At 37.5% G+C, this 12,510-nt stretch overlaps 2 protein-coding genes across 3 annotated transcripts in view; one reads left to right on the top strand and one right to left on the bottom strand.

Annotated features, from left to right (window-relative positions):
* scara5 (scavenger receptor class A, member 5 (putative)) overlaps window positions 1-5,341 on the bottom strand; it is a 77,872-nt gene extending 72,531 nt beyond the window's left edge. Inside the window, exon 1 of one of the 2 annotated variants that reach the window (XM_055149805.1) lies at window positions 5,202-5,341. The gene's annotated coding sequence lies outside the window, so the exon portion shown is untranslated. Of the gene's footprint in view, window positions 1-5,182 lie in introns of both variants that reach the window. The other variant, XM_020918218.2, reaches the window with a different exon arrangement.
* Window positions 5,342-5,877: 536 nt separating this feature from the next.
* LOC110156801 (sterile alpha motif domain-containing protein 12-like) lies at window positions 5,878-11,908 on the top strand. Its single transcript, XM_020921031.2, has 4 exons — window positions 5,878-5,922; window positions 9,385-9,529; window positions 10,044-10,184; window positions 10,915-11,908. Exons 2-4 carry the CDS (start codon window positions 9,409-9,411, stop codon window positions 10,929-10,931), a joined length of 279 nt encoding a protein of 92 aa, XP_020776690.1. The 5' UTR covers window positions 5,878-5,922; window positions 9,385-9,408; the 3' UTR covers window positions 10,932-11,908.
* The last annotated feature ends 602 nt before the right edge of the window (window positions 11,909-12,510 follow it).

Raw genomic sequence — 12,510 nt, forward strand, 5'->3', positions numbered from 1 at the left:
GCCTCTGCTCAATTTCATTTCTCTCCAGTGACTAAGTCAGGAATTGGAATACTCTAGAAGCTTTGCAAGAACCCCAGAAGTTGTAGACCGTGCACCGGCCAATCCGCAAAAAGCTGTGAAGTCATGATATCAAACTCAAGCGTCTGTCTGGGTTCCTTTTGTGGTACAGCACAACAGTAAACAAAGCAGAGGAGATGGATTGCCCTTCTTCATATGCAATTTGGAAAAAGCTTAATATACCAGTTAGCCCTGTTAGCATTACATACGTTACGACCAAATAGCAGCAATTGGTTAAATGAAAAAGTACTCGCCTACCGTCGAGCAAACAAATCCTAATGCTGTGAGGTCAGACAGTTTCCACAAAGACTAGAACAAAGGCTAGATCAAACCAGACCAAGTTACAGATCTATGGAGAGGTTACCCTACTCACAGTCAGAATGCTTGTTTTTCTCTTAGTTTTTTTTTTTTTGAGCTATAAAACCACCTGTAATTGAATAAAGGTAAGGCAGAGCTGTTTGATGTCATACTGTGAAACATATGACATATAGAAACAAGCAGGTGATGGATCCCCAGCTAAAAAGTTACATACTGCACCTTTAAGGTACATTGTTTAACTTTTCAAGAATGCATGTTTTTCAAAAATGTTTTGAAACACCCATAGGGAAATATGTGCTATAGGTAAGTTATACTGCAGCAAATTCCAAGCAAAACTGAAACATCTCTATGGAGGCAAGTGCATGGTCCCTGCCAGAAAAGCTGCACAGTGCACCATTAACTCTAAAACCTACTAGCTTTTTGGGGGGCATCTGGGGAGACTAACCAGACCTTGATGTGCTAGATTAAACACAAGAGTTAGAGAACAAAATCAGATAAAACACATCTGTGGAATTTTCATCTTTTATCTTCAGTGTCCAACCTGTTACAGTTTAGGAAATCATCACCATCATCTGCTCCACTCTCTTCTCTGTCCATCTCAGTGTATTGAGTTTCATAGCAGAAAGTGAATGCCTTTATCAGCTGTTTATCAAAGCTGTGGACTTCCTTTGGCCTTACGCTGGTTCTCCACAGATCTAAACCTCATGGGGATGGGGATTTTCACACGTTTATACACTTCACACTACAGGATTTGCTACTTACGGCTTTATCCAGACCACTCAAGTACAAAAAGGGATCTGACACGCTGATTTCCTTGAGACCACCGCAATAACAACATTTCAAATCCTCTCGCTCTATTTGATTTTAATACTAATTTGACAATGCTTTATGTTAGATGCCTTTCCACAGCACCATATTGTCCCATCTATTTAGATTCTTACCATAGGTCAGACAGCAGCAATCAGAGTAATTATCATGTGGTGTATATCAAAGTTAATATTATTTGTGTTTTGGGGGTTACGTACAATTCCAAAAGACACCACAAATTAAAGGTCCTGTATTAAGCAAAATTGATTCTTGTGAGCTTGTAGCCACATTGGAATGTTTTTACCTCCTCAAAAACACACCTGGAGTTGTGTTTTGTTTCATTCCCACATGTTTAAGTAATCCTGCATTATTAGTCTGCAGAGGTGGGGACATGCAAGTTGTGACTTGGACTCGAGTCAGACTTGAGTTACTATTTTTAGGACTTGACTTGATAAAATGGACTAAGACTTGGAACTCAACTTAAACTTGAAGGTCAATGACTTGGGACTTGACTCGGACTTGAGGCCTGTGACTTGAGAAGACTTGAGAAGCACTTTTAAATCTCTTTCTGTTCTGACTGTAATGGTTCACACTAAGATCTTAAGACATTTAAAAAGGAAAAAATAACATTTCTACAACTCTCTATACTGTATAAATACTCATATATAAATATACTATGACTTTTTAAGTACAATTTATCTGGAAATTCATATAAATTGCAAAAATATAAGATATATTTGGTACTTTGGTTTAAAGGCTTGAAATGACTTGAAGCTCAAAGCAGACGACTTGGACTTGGACTTATGGGCCAGTGACTCGAGACTCAACTTGGACTTGCCTGTATTTGACTTGGGACTTGACCCGGACTTGAGGTCAAAGACTTCACCACCTCTGTTGCAGGGTTTATTAAACATGTGTGAATGAAACAAAACTCCAGGTATGTTTTTGATGAGGAAACAACATTATAACATAGATCAGAAAATAGTGTAATATTGGTTATTTAAATAAAATCTAATTAGGGTGCTACTAATTAATCATATTGTAACTCTGAGAGATTCAGTCATTTTTAATCTCCAGTGATCATCTTGGGGCTGATTTATCGAAGTCTACAGCCAAGCTTCAGTCAGTAAAAGTATGTGGTCTGGAACAGTGTTTATGGCAATGATGAAGTCTATATCATTTGTGTTCAGGAAATTAATATGGAAAGCTATTTTTATTAGTTTTTAATTAGATAATTTTAATATATTTTTTGTCATATCCCCAAGCAGGGTTTATAAGATTTATCTTCTTCCTGTTCCTTTTGTTCATGCAGCAAAAACAAGGCAAATAATAGTTGGAATATGTATTTATGTTAAATGTCCAACTTTTTGTTGTTGTTCTCTTTAGGTTGATGCCAACAAAATAACAGCATGAGCAATAAAAAAATGTAAAAATTTAAATAAGCTTTCATTGTATCTTTGTAACATAACATACACACATAGCTGACTTGAACCCTTTTCTCAAGAGGTTCATACACACACTGCAATACTGTTCAAGGTGGACTTCCCATACACAATCTCAATGACAGACAGAGCTTCCTTGGGAGAAAGCGAGAGAGGAAGTAATTATCTTGTCATGGTTTGTCGCATTGCCAGATTGGGCCCTCGTTCCACCATGCGATTGTCTGCAGGTCACAGAGGAGCCAACACGGGTGGTCTGTCTGCTGCCCCCTGTACAAGGCTGTGTTAACCAGAGAGTCCCACTGCAACATGGTCAACGTAATTCAGGGACAAATCATGCAGGCTTCTACACCGTCTAACTAGTCTCCAATATATACAACCTGGCAGTTTCCTCAAACTCAAATAGTCAAGTCTTATTTGGATAGCCTTTTTATCATATCAGAAACAACCTCTGATATCACATAAACTCAAATTATTTACCTTTATTATTAGTTAGTTCTAATTCTACAAGAACGTCTTAGCCATACAGGTATCGTTCATACAAATTCATACACTAGTGGGCCTATTTATCAACATCAAGGGCTGTCTTGCTCAAGGACAAAACAACAGATCAATAGCAGTGGTGAGAGCAGAGATTTAACCACCAACATTTAGGTTACAAATGCTGTGCCAAGATCAGCTCAGATCAAAAACTAGGGCTGGGTATCATTAAGGAGTTGCCGATATGATACATACCTCGATACACAGGCCACGATATGATATATATCTCGATACAGTGCTCTTTCAATTCGATATGATATATTTAAAATCGATTCGATACGGTTCAATAAAAAATAAAGGCTAAATTGTGGCTCTGATACTAAAAGCCTTTGTTAAATCACTTCTTGTGAAAAGTTCATATGAAACACAAACATTTTAATCCTCAAAACAGTAAAAATGTCAAATGTGTCGCATAAATGAGTTTCCTTTCACTCCACAAGCAACAAAAATGTAGCACTGTAACATAATAATTTAGTAAAACACACCTAAAAATACTCTTGACGATAAATCGATACGGCAGCCCACGATATCGATACCGTATCATCACATTAAACGATACAATATATCGATATTCCGATATTTTTGCACACCCCTATCAAAAACTGAGTGAAAATTACTAACACTGGACATATTTAGTAATTACACATTACTCCATTCTCTTAATTTAAACAAGCACGATGTAACTGTTTGGCAGAAAACTTGACACTTCTTGTTTCAATGGAGATGTTATTACCTTGCCTGGAATATTCCACAGTATGGCAATAACACATCTTTCATGTATTCAGTTGTTGCTAGTGCTCCAATACCCCAAGAAAACAAAAACAAAAAGCAAACAAAAAAAAACAAAAAAAAAAAACACCTTTAAACTGGGAGCGAGGGTACCTTTCCACAGACCTGACCTGTAACTTGGCCTGGTGAACCATCTGATTTTTTCTGTGGATCTCATATTGTGGAACATTCCAGGCAAAGCAATAGCATCTCCTCTCCATCGAGATAAGCAGGTGGGATATCAGACAACTGGAAGTGGAATATTATCATTGAAAACAGATGAGAAAAATGAGAAAAATGTGAAAATCTGAAATCGCTTGGAGATGAATGGTGGAGGATCTCATTTTATAGACGCGTTTGAACGTACCCCACTCCATTCACCCATGAGCTACATTAACCCATTTCTCTGCTTATTAAAGGCAGGGCAACTTCACACATGAGCGCACAAAAACAAAGCCACACGATACACACATATCTGCTCCTGTCATCCACAAGTTTCCTGTCAGAGAGATTACAGCAATATGCTTCTTATAGGCCGACTGTTAATGCCTTTGTTGTTATCTGATTATGAGACCACACATGTCACAACAAACTGTCTGGTTCTGTCCAGCAGAACACTGGTATTTTTCACAGAGCGCAGGCAGAGCTCAGAGACTGTATGGGGTCTGTTGGATGAGGCAGTCTTTGTGATGAGGGTCAGAGAGGTCTCCAGGTTTAATCGAGCACAAGCGGGGGTCAAACAGGGCAGACAGTCCAGAGGAATGTTGATTAATTTGGCTTTCTAATTATTCATTTATTTATTTATTTTTGTTTGCATACATTTGTCCCATTGTTTAAAAGCCAATACAGATCATTCCAGGTCATCATGGAGCTCATGGACTTTTTATGCTAGATCTTGCTATCATTGTTATGATATAATACAATTTCTAACAGTTCATAGTAGGCCCCAAGTGAGCAGGACAATTAAACTGGTGAAGTGAAGTGTTATTATTTGGATCACTGAAGACATCATCCCACACAGTGCCATATAGTACCACCAAGCCAGAGATGAGCTTACAATCATGAGGAAGTGACAGAAATGTAATAACTCTGAATCACAAACTATTCTAAATAATCTAATATTTGCCAATGTCATATATAGTCTGTGGTTGATTTGGAGAAGAACATTTCAAGTTGTAAATTTATATAATCTTAGCTTTAAACATGCAAATGTGAAACAAAATAACAAAGCATGGATAAAAACATGGTTTCACCTTTTAAACAGGTTCTCACCGTGTCAGCTGTAGTGTGCTGTTAGCTCAGATGCCTATCACAGCTCCACGTTGGACATGTTTCTCACAGAAAGTTGCCTCTGTCGCCGGCTCCGCTCTTGTTCATGAAGTTTACATTCACACATGCACAGACCACCTCTGTGTTTGCAGCACTGACTGTGAACCATGCGTTGATGTGAGCCTTTTTATACCCACAACATCAGCGTCACGTGACCGTCTCCAGCTCCAGCTGAGACTCGCCCTGCCCCGGTCCTGTCTGTGCAGCACAACCTCCACCACCATGCCTCCAAGCCATGTGGAGAGGTTTGGACACATCTACGGCCCTATGATGTAAAGCTGTGCTCTCGCGCGGCCTACTGGTCACCATTGCAACGACAGACAAGGCATTTGTACATTAGCCTGCCTTGTACCAATCTGTGTCCTGTTCTATATTTGAGGAAAACATAATGAAGCTTATATTTATGAAGGCTTCATATCTTTTAAGCTTTATTGTAACCTAGGCAAATTTATTCTCTCCTTTGCTCATATATTTTTCTTCCATACAAATGTTTTTAGTTTGTTTTATTTTAAAAGCAATATAATATTTAATATACTATTAATTAAACGCCCCAAGAGCGGTTGGAATTTCTTACAGCACCTGAAGGCACCAAACTCGACTAAGGAAGTTGTTCTTGTTTGTGGGCGGGGCTTGTGTCAGGAATGTGCTCAACTCCTCTTCTCAGGTAAAGAACTTTTTATTAGATTACGTTACGCTTAAACTTGTACAAGGCATAACTGCTGGCATCTGTCACTTATTGTGTCTTTTGTAATAGTGCGGTTGTTTTAGGATTCTTCTTTAATACAGCATTTTACCTGGCCCAGTATGGACTGGTGTGGTACAGTATGTAAGGACTGCGTAGGGCGTTGACATAGAACCATGCCGTTACTTAACATCTCCTGCTTTAATCATTCTGTACAGCTAATATTATAAAAGTCACTGTATGGCTGTGTGGACAATGTTTCCTTTCATGAGGTTAAACCAGATTAAAGCAGACCTAATGCCCTGGTCCAAACTTCAAAAATAAGCCACCTTGCAATTATGAACGCGGCCACAAGATGGTGCTATATCCCTACTACAAAGCATAGCCTATAAACTTTTTACACTGCATCCCCTCCAAACAATGTCAGTGTCAGTAAGCATCATCACATCATAACACCCAATAGAAACCTTGTTTTTATTTGTTTAAATCAAATCATGACTTATTTCGCAGAATCATACACATAATTATAGCATCTAACATGAACTTGAACTGAACTAATCAAAACTAGTTAATAATTTGACAAGGTATCAGCACTTCTTTTATGAATAAATGTGACCTTATAATTAAATAAACATTTATTGTTCTGTATGAAACTAAAAGTTCACTGAATGCAGAACCTCAATGTAGCTTCTGGTCATTTAAAAGTGATGGGAAGCATCTTGACAAAATGGGTGGAGTATGTTGCTACCACAGGCTTTGGTAATTGTGCACTGGTTGTTGCAATTAACTTGTGTAAAAGCGGATCTGTCTGCTTTGTCTACCCGTTTGAGTTTTTTGAAGTATCTGAATTGACACAGATAGTATTCCATGTTTCTATTTCCACAGTTCTGGAGCCTGAGAATCAACTTGTCAGGCTAAACAAAGATTGCTGCCCACACAGTTCGACTCCTGCCCCGGAGCTCTATAAAGCAGCTGAACCACATATACTTTGTCTTACTTTTACTATGCTGTGAGACACTGGGCCAAGGTTTACAGCCATTTCACCGCTTTTACCGACGGCCGTAAAACTTCAGATTGAGCGAGACACGCAAAAATATAAATTCTATTACTTTTCTTACTGCATATGAGTTTTCTTTACAAGTCATGGGTCAGCTCGGTTCAGCCAATGCTCTCCACATATAGATTTATTTAGATGAGATAAAATTATTATTATATAAATGTAGGATTATTGATTTTACTCTACACACCAGCCTGTAACAATCTGTAATAACATATAATGGCTACAATCTTTTACTTGCTTACTAGTGTAGAATGAAATGCTAAATTAAATGTATTTGTAATGTAATTTAGTATTTTTATTATTTTTTAATTTAGATATTAAACTTGCTAATAGTAGTAGCAAGTTTAGACCTGTATGAACATGAAATTCATGGATTTTTTTGTATTACATATGTATATTTCATCAGATATGAATAGAATAGCCAAAAATATGACTTATGTAAGACAACTGTTTCTTCAAAATAATCAAACTCAAGCAGAAGTACAAAGTAGTGGTCCAGTAAATTACTCAAGTCATGATATTGAAATTTCAAACTCGATTTTGATACTAAGGAATACGCTTAATACTCAATACTGATTTCGATACCACAATGATAATTAAAAACACTCTTTCTTAGAATGCAATTTTCAACATTAAACCTACTTTCTTTTACATTACCATTATCTGTGATCTTATACTTATTTTGATACAGCTCAAGATTAAATGAGTATCTAGTTTTGATACTTATCTGATTATCTGATATCCGATTTTTGATACTGGTCCTGTCTGTATGTAGCTTCTGATTTATAAGTTAAAGTTAATATAAGGGGAAGAACAAAACATAAAGAATGCACAAAATCTGGTGTTTTTAAACGATAAGCTGCAAAATTTTAAGTTAAATCTGAACCATACCTGAAGGAGCAATGTAAGAAATACAAAAGTTAATGTCATTTTAATTGAAACATTGGTCACTTGTAGATTTACTCAAAGTGAGAAGAGTAATCAAGACTTTTCCTCAGAGCAAGAGTACTATTACTGTAAAATATATTATTCAAGTAGGAGTAAAGGTATTTTTACTTTTACAATGATCCCTCATACACAGAAAAATAGGCCTATTTCATAGTCAATGTGATGAGACCAGTGTTCTCACCACTCACCAACTTTACATCATGTGTTATTCCACCATCCACGGCAAGCAGCAGATATTGCCCGACTTTTTTATTAAATCAAGTTAGCAGTAGGTCAGCAATAAGCCATGCAGACAGCCATGGGATTTTCTTTGTGTTTTTGCCTCTAACTTCTCTCCTCGACAGAAAGGTCTCCATCGGTGTATGTCAATTACTCTATTGGGACCTTGTTACTGCCCCAGCCAATCAGAAGCCCCCCCTTAATTAACACAGGAAATTACATTCCTATATTTATAACCCAATAACTGGACTGGCCCGCTGAAAAGGTCACATCAACAGTTTAACGCCGCTCGCCCTATAGCGGCACCGCCCTGGAGGATGGAGGGAGAGGAGACTGGCCAAATCAACCTTTTTTATCCAACTTATTTTGACCTCTTTAAGTTTGCTGGTTGGACTCACCTTTCTAAGAGTTGAGGACTTATTTGGAAGCAGGAAATGTGTGTTAAACAATCATTACAATTGTCAAACTGTCAGAAAGGTTAATAATGTAGGTTGGCGCCCGGAGAAAGAAAGGCTGAGTTCTGTATAACTTTCTCTCAGTTACAATAGAAGCATTAACATCTGCACAAACAGATTTACTACTACTATATATCCTCAGTCATATCCTAGAATAAATATATAATGATTTTGGATCCTAGTTAATTAATTTGAGTCGCAGCATACATTATGTTATGAAATATAGAATGTTTTGTTGAACTGTAATTAATTGTATTTATTACAGTCAGCAAAATAAGATGATGATATGGGGTTATTTTCCATTAAAATATGCAATAATGAAACGTGATAAGAATAAAAAGCCCGCTGTGTGGGTAAATACATTTCTAAATAATGGATTTTAAAAGATTTTAAACAGGTGCTCAGTTGTAGAGGGGTGCTTATTTACATGAGAAAACTGCTCTGGGTGCACCTCGAGGAAGGCCATGCTGTACTGAAATGCACTGGAGTGTATTTTATGCCACTAGCCACAATGTCATAAAGGCTTTTTCTTTTTTTTTGAGAGAGAGAGATTTTTGTCTTTGGGAATAATGCTGCACATTTTTATCCAAAGACAAAGTTTTCTAATGTAGATGTTTTACACACTCGACTGTTTTCAAATTATAGCAGCACATTTTAGTAACCACAATGATCACTTACTAAAATGGTGACGTCCAACCATATATTCATCCCATAGCTATGTTTGACAAACTGTTGTATTGATGCTGGCATAATATTTTACAGTGTGTTGCTGAGAGTCTAGGAGAGATGGGTTTGTCCAAGTTGGTGTCCTCCTGGTCAGTGGAGGAGGTGCTGGAGTGGGTTCAGGAGCAGCATCCGACCCAAATGGTCACACTGCACAAGGCCATAATCAAGCACTCCATATCAGGTAAGGTCAAACATTTTACATCACAAAAACACATTCAAAGCTTGCCTGGAATCGATTAATTAAAGTTATTCTCCACTCCTTACTCATGTGCTGAAGTTCTAAGTCTCTCCTGTAATCATAACCATAATTATCATTCATATATTAGTTAAGTGGGTAAAGTTTATTGCTCAAGGGCTCAACAACAATATATTCAGTTAATTTCAGGTATATTTATATTGCACATTTTAAACAGCTTCAGCTGACCAAAGTGCTTTAATATCAATATTTAAGACAAAACAAGTGCAAATAACACCTACACAATGTTGTCGAAAGTTGAGTCGTTAACTCAATGACTCAACTTTCGACAGTTCATTATATAAACTTCTAGAAGAAATGTTCAAAATCTGATTCAAATTGGGTGGCAAGCTTAATACTCTTTCTCCTGGTGTATACTGCTGTTGTATACTTGTGTACATTGGTGTATACTGGTGTGTACTGGTGTGCACTGACGTATACTGGTGTGTATTTGCCGCAGGCCGTGCTCTGCTCAGGCTGAAGGAGCATCACTTGGAGGCGCTGGGAGTGGAGGCAGAGGAAGAGCAACAGGCCATTCTCCAGGACCTCCTCCTCCTCAAAGTCCACGAAGAAATCAATGAGCTCAGCCAAATCTGCTCTGGTGAGAAGAACACAGTATTACTGTCACTAATATAATGTCAGAAATAAAATGTAAACATTTGACTATTGACATGTGTACGCTAAGCAAGACTAATGTTCTTTTTATATGTAGTGTGTTATGGGTTTGGGGTAAATGCAAATGAGGCAGCAAGTGATTATTTTGTCCTGCACTATGACCAGAGGGAGAATGAACAAAAACGTGTTTCAAAATTGCATTTCTCACCCTAATCCTTGTCTACTGTGATTAATGTGGGTGTAAATGTGGATTGTTCTGGGTGAGGGTTCACCACCTCCTTTTCTCAGTACAGTTTTGCCTATAATATTCCACAGTATAACATTAAACACATTTATCTCCATGGAGAAAAGCAGGTAATGCCATCAGACCTAGTTACAGCTCAGATCTACAGAGAGGTGATCCTGCTCACTGTCTGAATACATGTTTCTCAATTCAATAAAAACATCTGTCATTCGAATAAGTCCAATATACTATAGATGCGTGTAATGCCAGACTGTGGAACATTCAAGTCAAAGGAAAAACATCTTCATGGAATGGATGGAGAAAGCCCAAGCAGATGGCATGACATAGAGGACTTTTACTTGAGAAAATAATGCACATTTAACGTTGATGTCTGGACAGTTTTTCTTATGGTCAAAGTTTTAATACATGCGTGAATGTACAAACAAGAAATAGTCAACCCTAACTCATTTTACTTTTCATAATTTTTCCACAGAACTTTTATCTGAGTAAACTACGGCGATGACTCGCAGCACGTCAGGTGAAAGATATTTGTGATGAGACGCTGCGGATGATGAAGAGGGTGAAAAATGGTGGACTGACATTTAAGAAGAGAAAGAATCCAATCGAATGCTGGATTCACTCTCTGCTGATGGATGGCATTAGTGAGGTTTCTGAGCTCTGTCTCCATGAGGGATTTTCTATTTTTCTCACTTTTTCTTATAAGGTCATTCGAAAAAAAAACAAAAAAAAAACAGAGTAGTAGTATTAAGTTTGCTGTGTGGGCAGTTAAATAGTTCCTCATAAATCACATGTGAATACCTCAATTGGATTCATCATATTTATTCATTTATTTATTTATTACAAAATTATTGTCCAAATTCATTCAGATTTTTTTTTTTACTGTTGGCCTGAAAAATGCTTCAAGACAATAGAAAGTTGTCCTTAAACATATTCAAATATTTAAAGGTGCACTGCATAATATTTCTAGTGGAGGGTCAACCACCTGTTTGTCTCCATGGAAATGTTGATTGATTTGTCTAGAATGTTCCACAGTATAGATTAAACGTATTTCTCAGAAGGGAGACAAGCAGTTAACAGCACTATACTTTACAGTTCAGATCTGTGGAGAGTCACCCCTAGTCACAGAAGTAATTGTATTTTGAGCAATAGAAACACCTGTAATGAATAAATGCCAGAATGGTACTTTTAATGTCATACCATGGAACATTCCAGGCAAAGGTTCCATGGACTCCATGGAGTCAAAACCACCAGAAGAGTTGTGCAGTGCACCTTTAACATTATCTTTTATGTATATTATTGCCTATTTTAATATACAAAAGAACTGAATGTTGTTGCACAGATTTAAAAAAAAAAGTGGTCCTGAAATTCCAAAGATGCGTTTTATGTCTTTAACCTTTCTGTTAAAATTTTGTGAGTTATACTTCCCATGTGATTTTCTGTTACTAAAATGAAATCTTGGAACAGTTTCTCTCATTCTTCTGTTCAGTTGTTTATCATTACTTTTTTGTCTTCTCTCATGCATAATCAACATAGAAATTTCTTCATTTTGGCCTAAAAGTCGTCATTGTACGAGCAAGTTTGTGATTAAAAAGAGTAGCTTGTAGACAGAACGGCATTTGCATGCTAATCTCCACTACAACTTTATAAGACATTCCTGAGGCTTGTTTACATTTGTTTAAAGCGGTGTAGTGACGCGTAACCTTTGGCTTTGTGTGCTCCTATTGGCCGGTCTGTGTGCGGGGCGTGTGTGCGTGTGTGTGTGATTAATGCGTGCGGAGATGGGGTGACATTTGATTTGGGAGGGAGGGGGCTGAGTCAGCACACACATAAATCCACCTTTACTGATGGAGTGAAGGAGTGGATGAAAAATGCCAAAGGAAATCCTAATGAGAGCAGTGACCGCCACAAGTCTACAAATGCGTGGAGTCGTGTATGATACAGGCAAATATGATTAAAGGGCCCATATTACGCTTTTCACTAATCTATGTTATAATGTTGCTTCCTCCTCAAGAACATACCTGAGGTTGAATCACTTGTATGATTTCAGCTCTCTACTGAACTAATGGTA

This window comes from Boleophthalmus pectinirostris, unplaced genomic scaffold, assembly GCF_026225935.1.
Source record: "Boleophthalmus pectinirostris isolate CB_2022bp ecotype Guang Dong unplaced genomic scaffold, ASM2622593v1 HiC_scaffold_13, whole genome shotgun sequence".
NCBI classification, from domain to species: domain Eukaryota; kingdom Metazoa; phylum Chordata; class Actinopteri; order Gobiiformes; family Gobiidae; genus Boleophthalmus; species Boleophthalmus pectinirostris.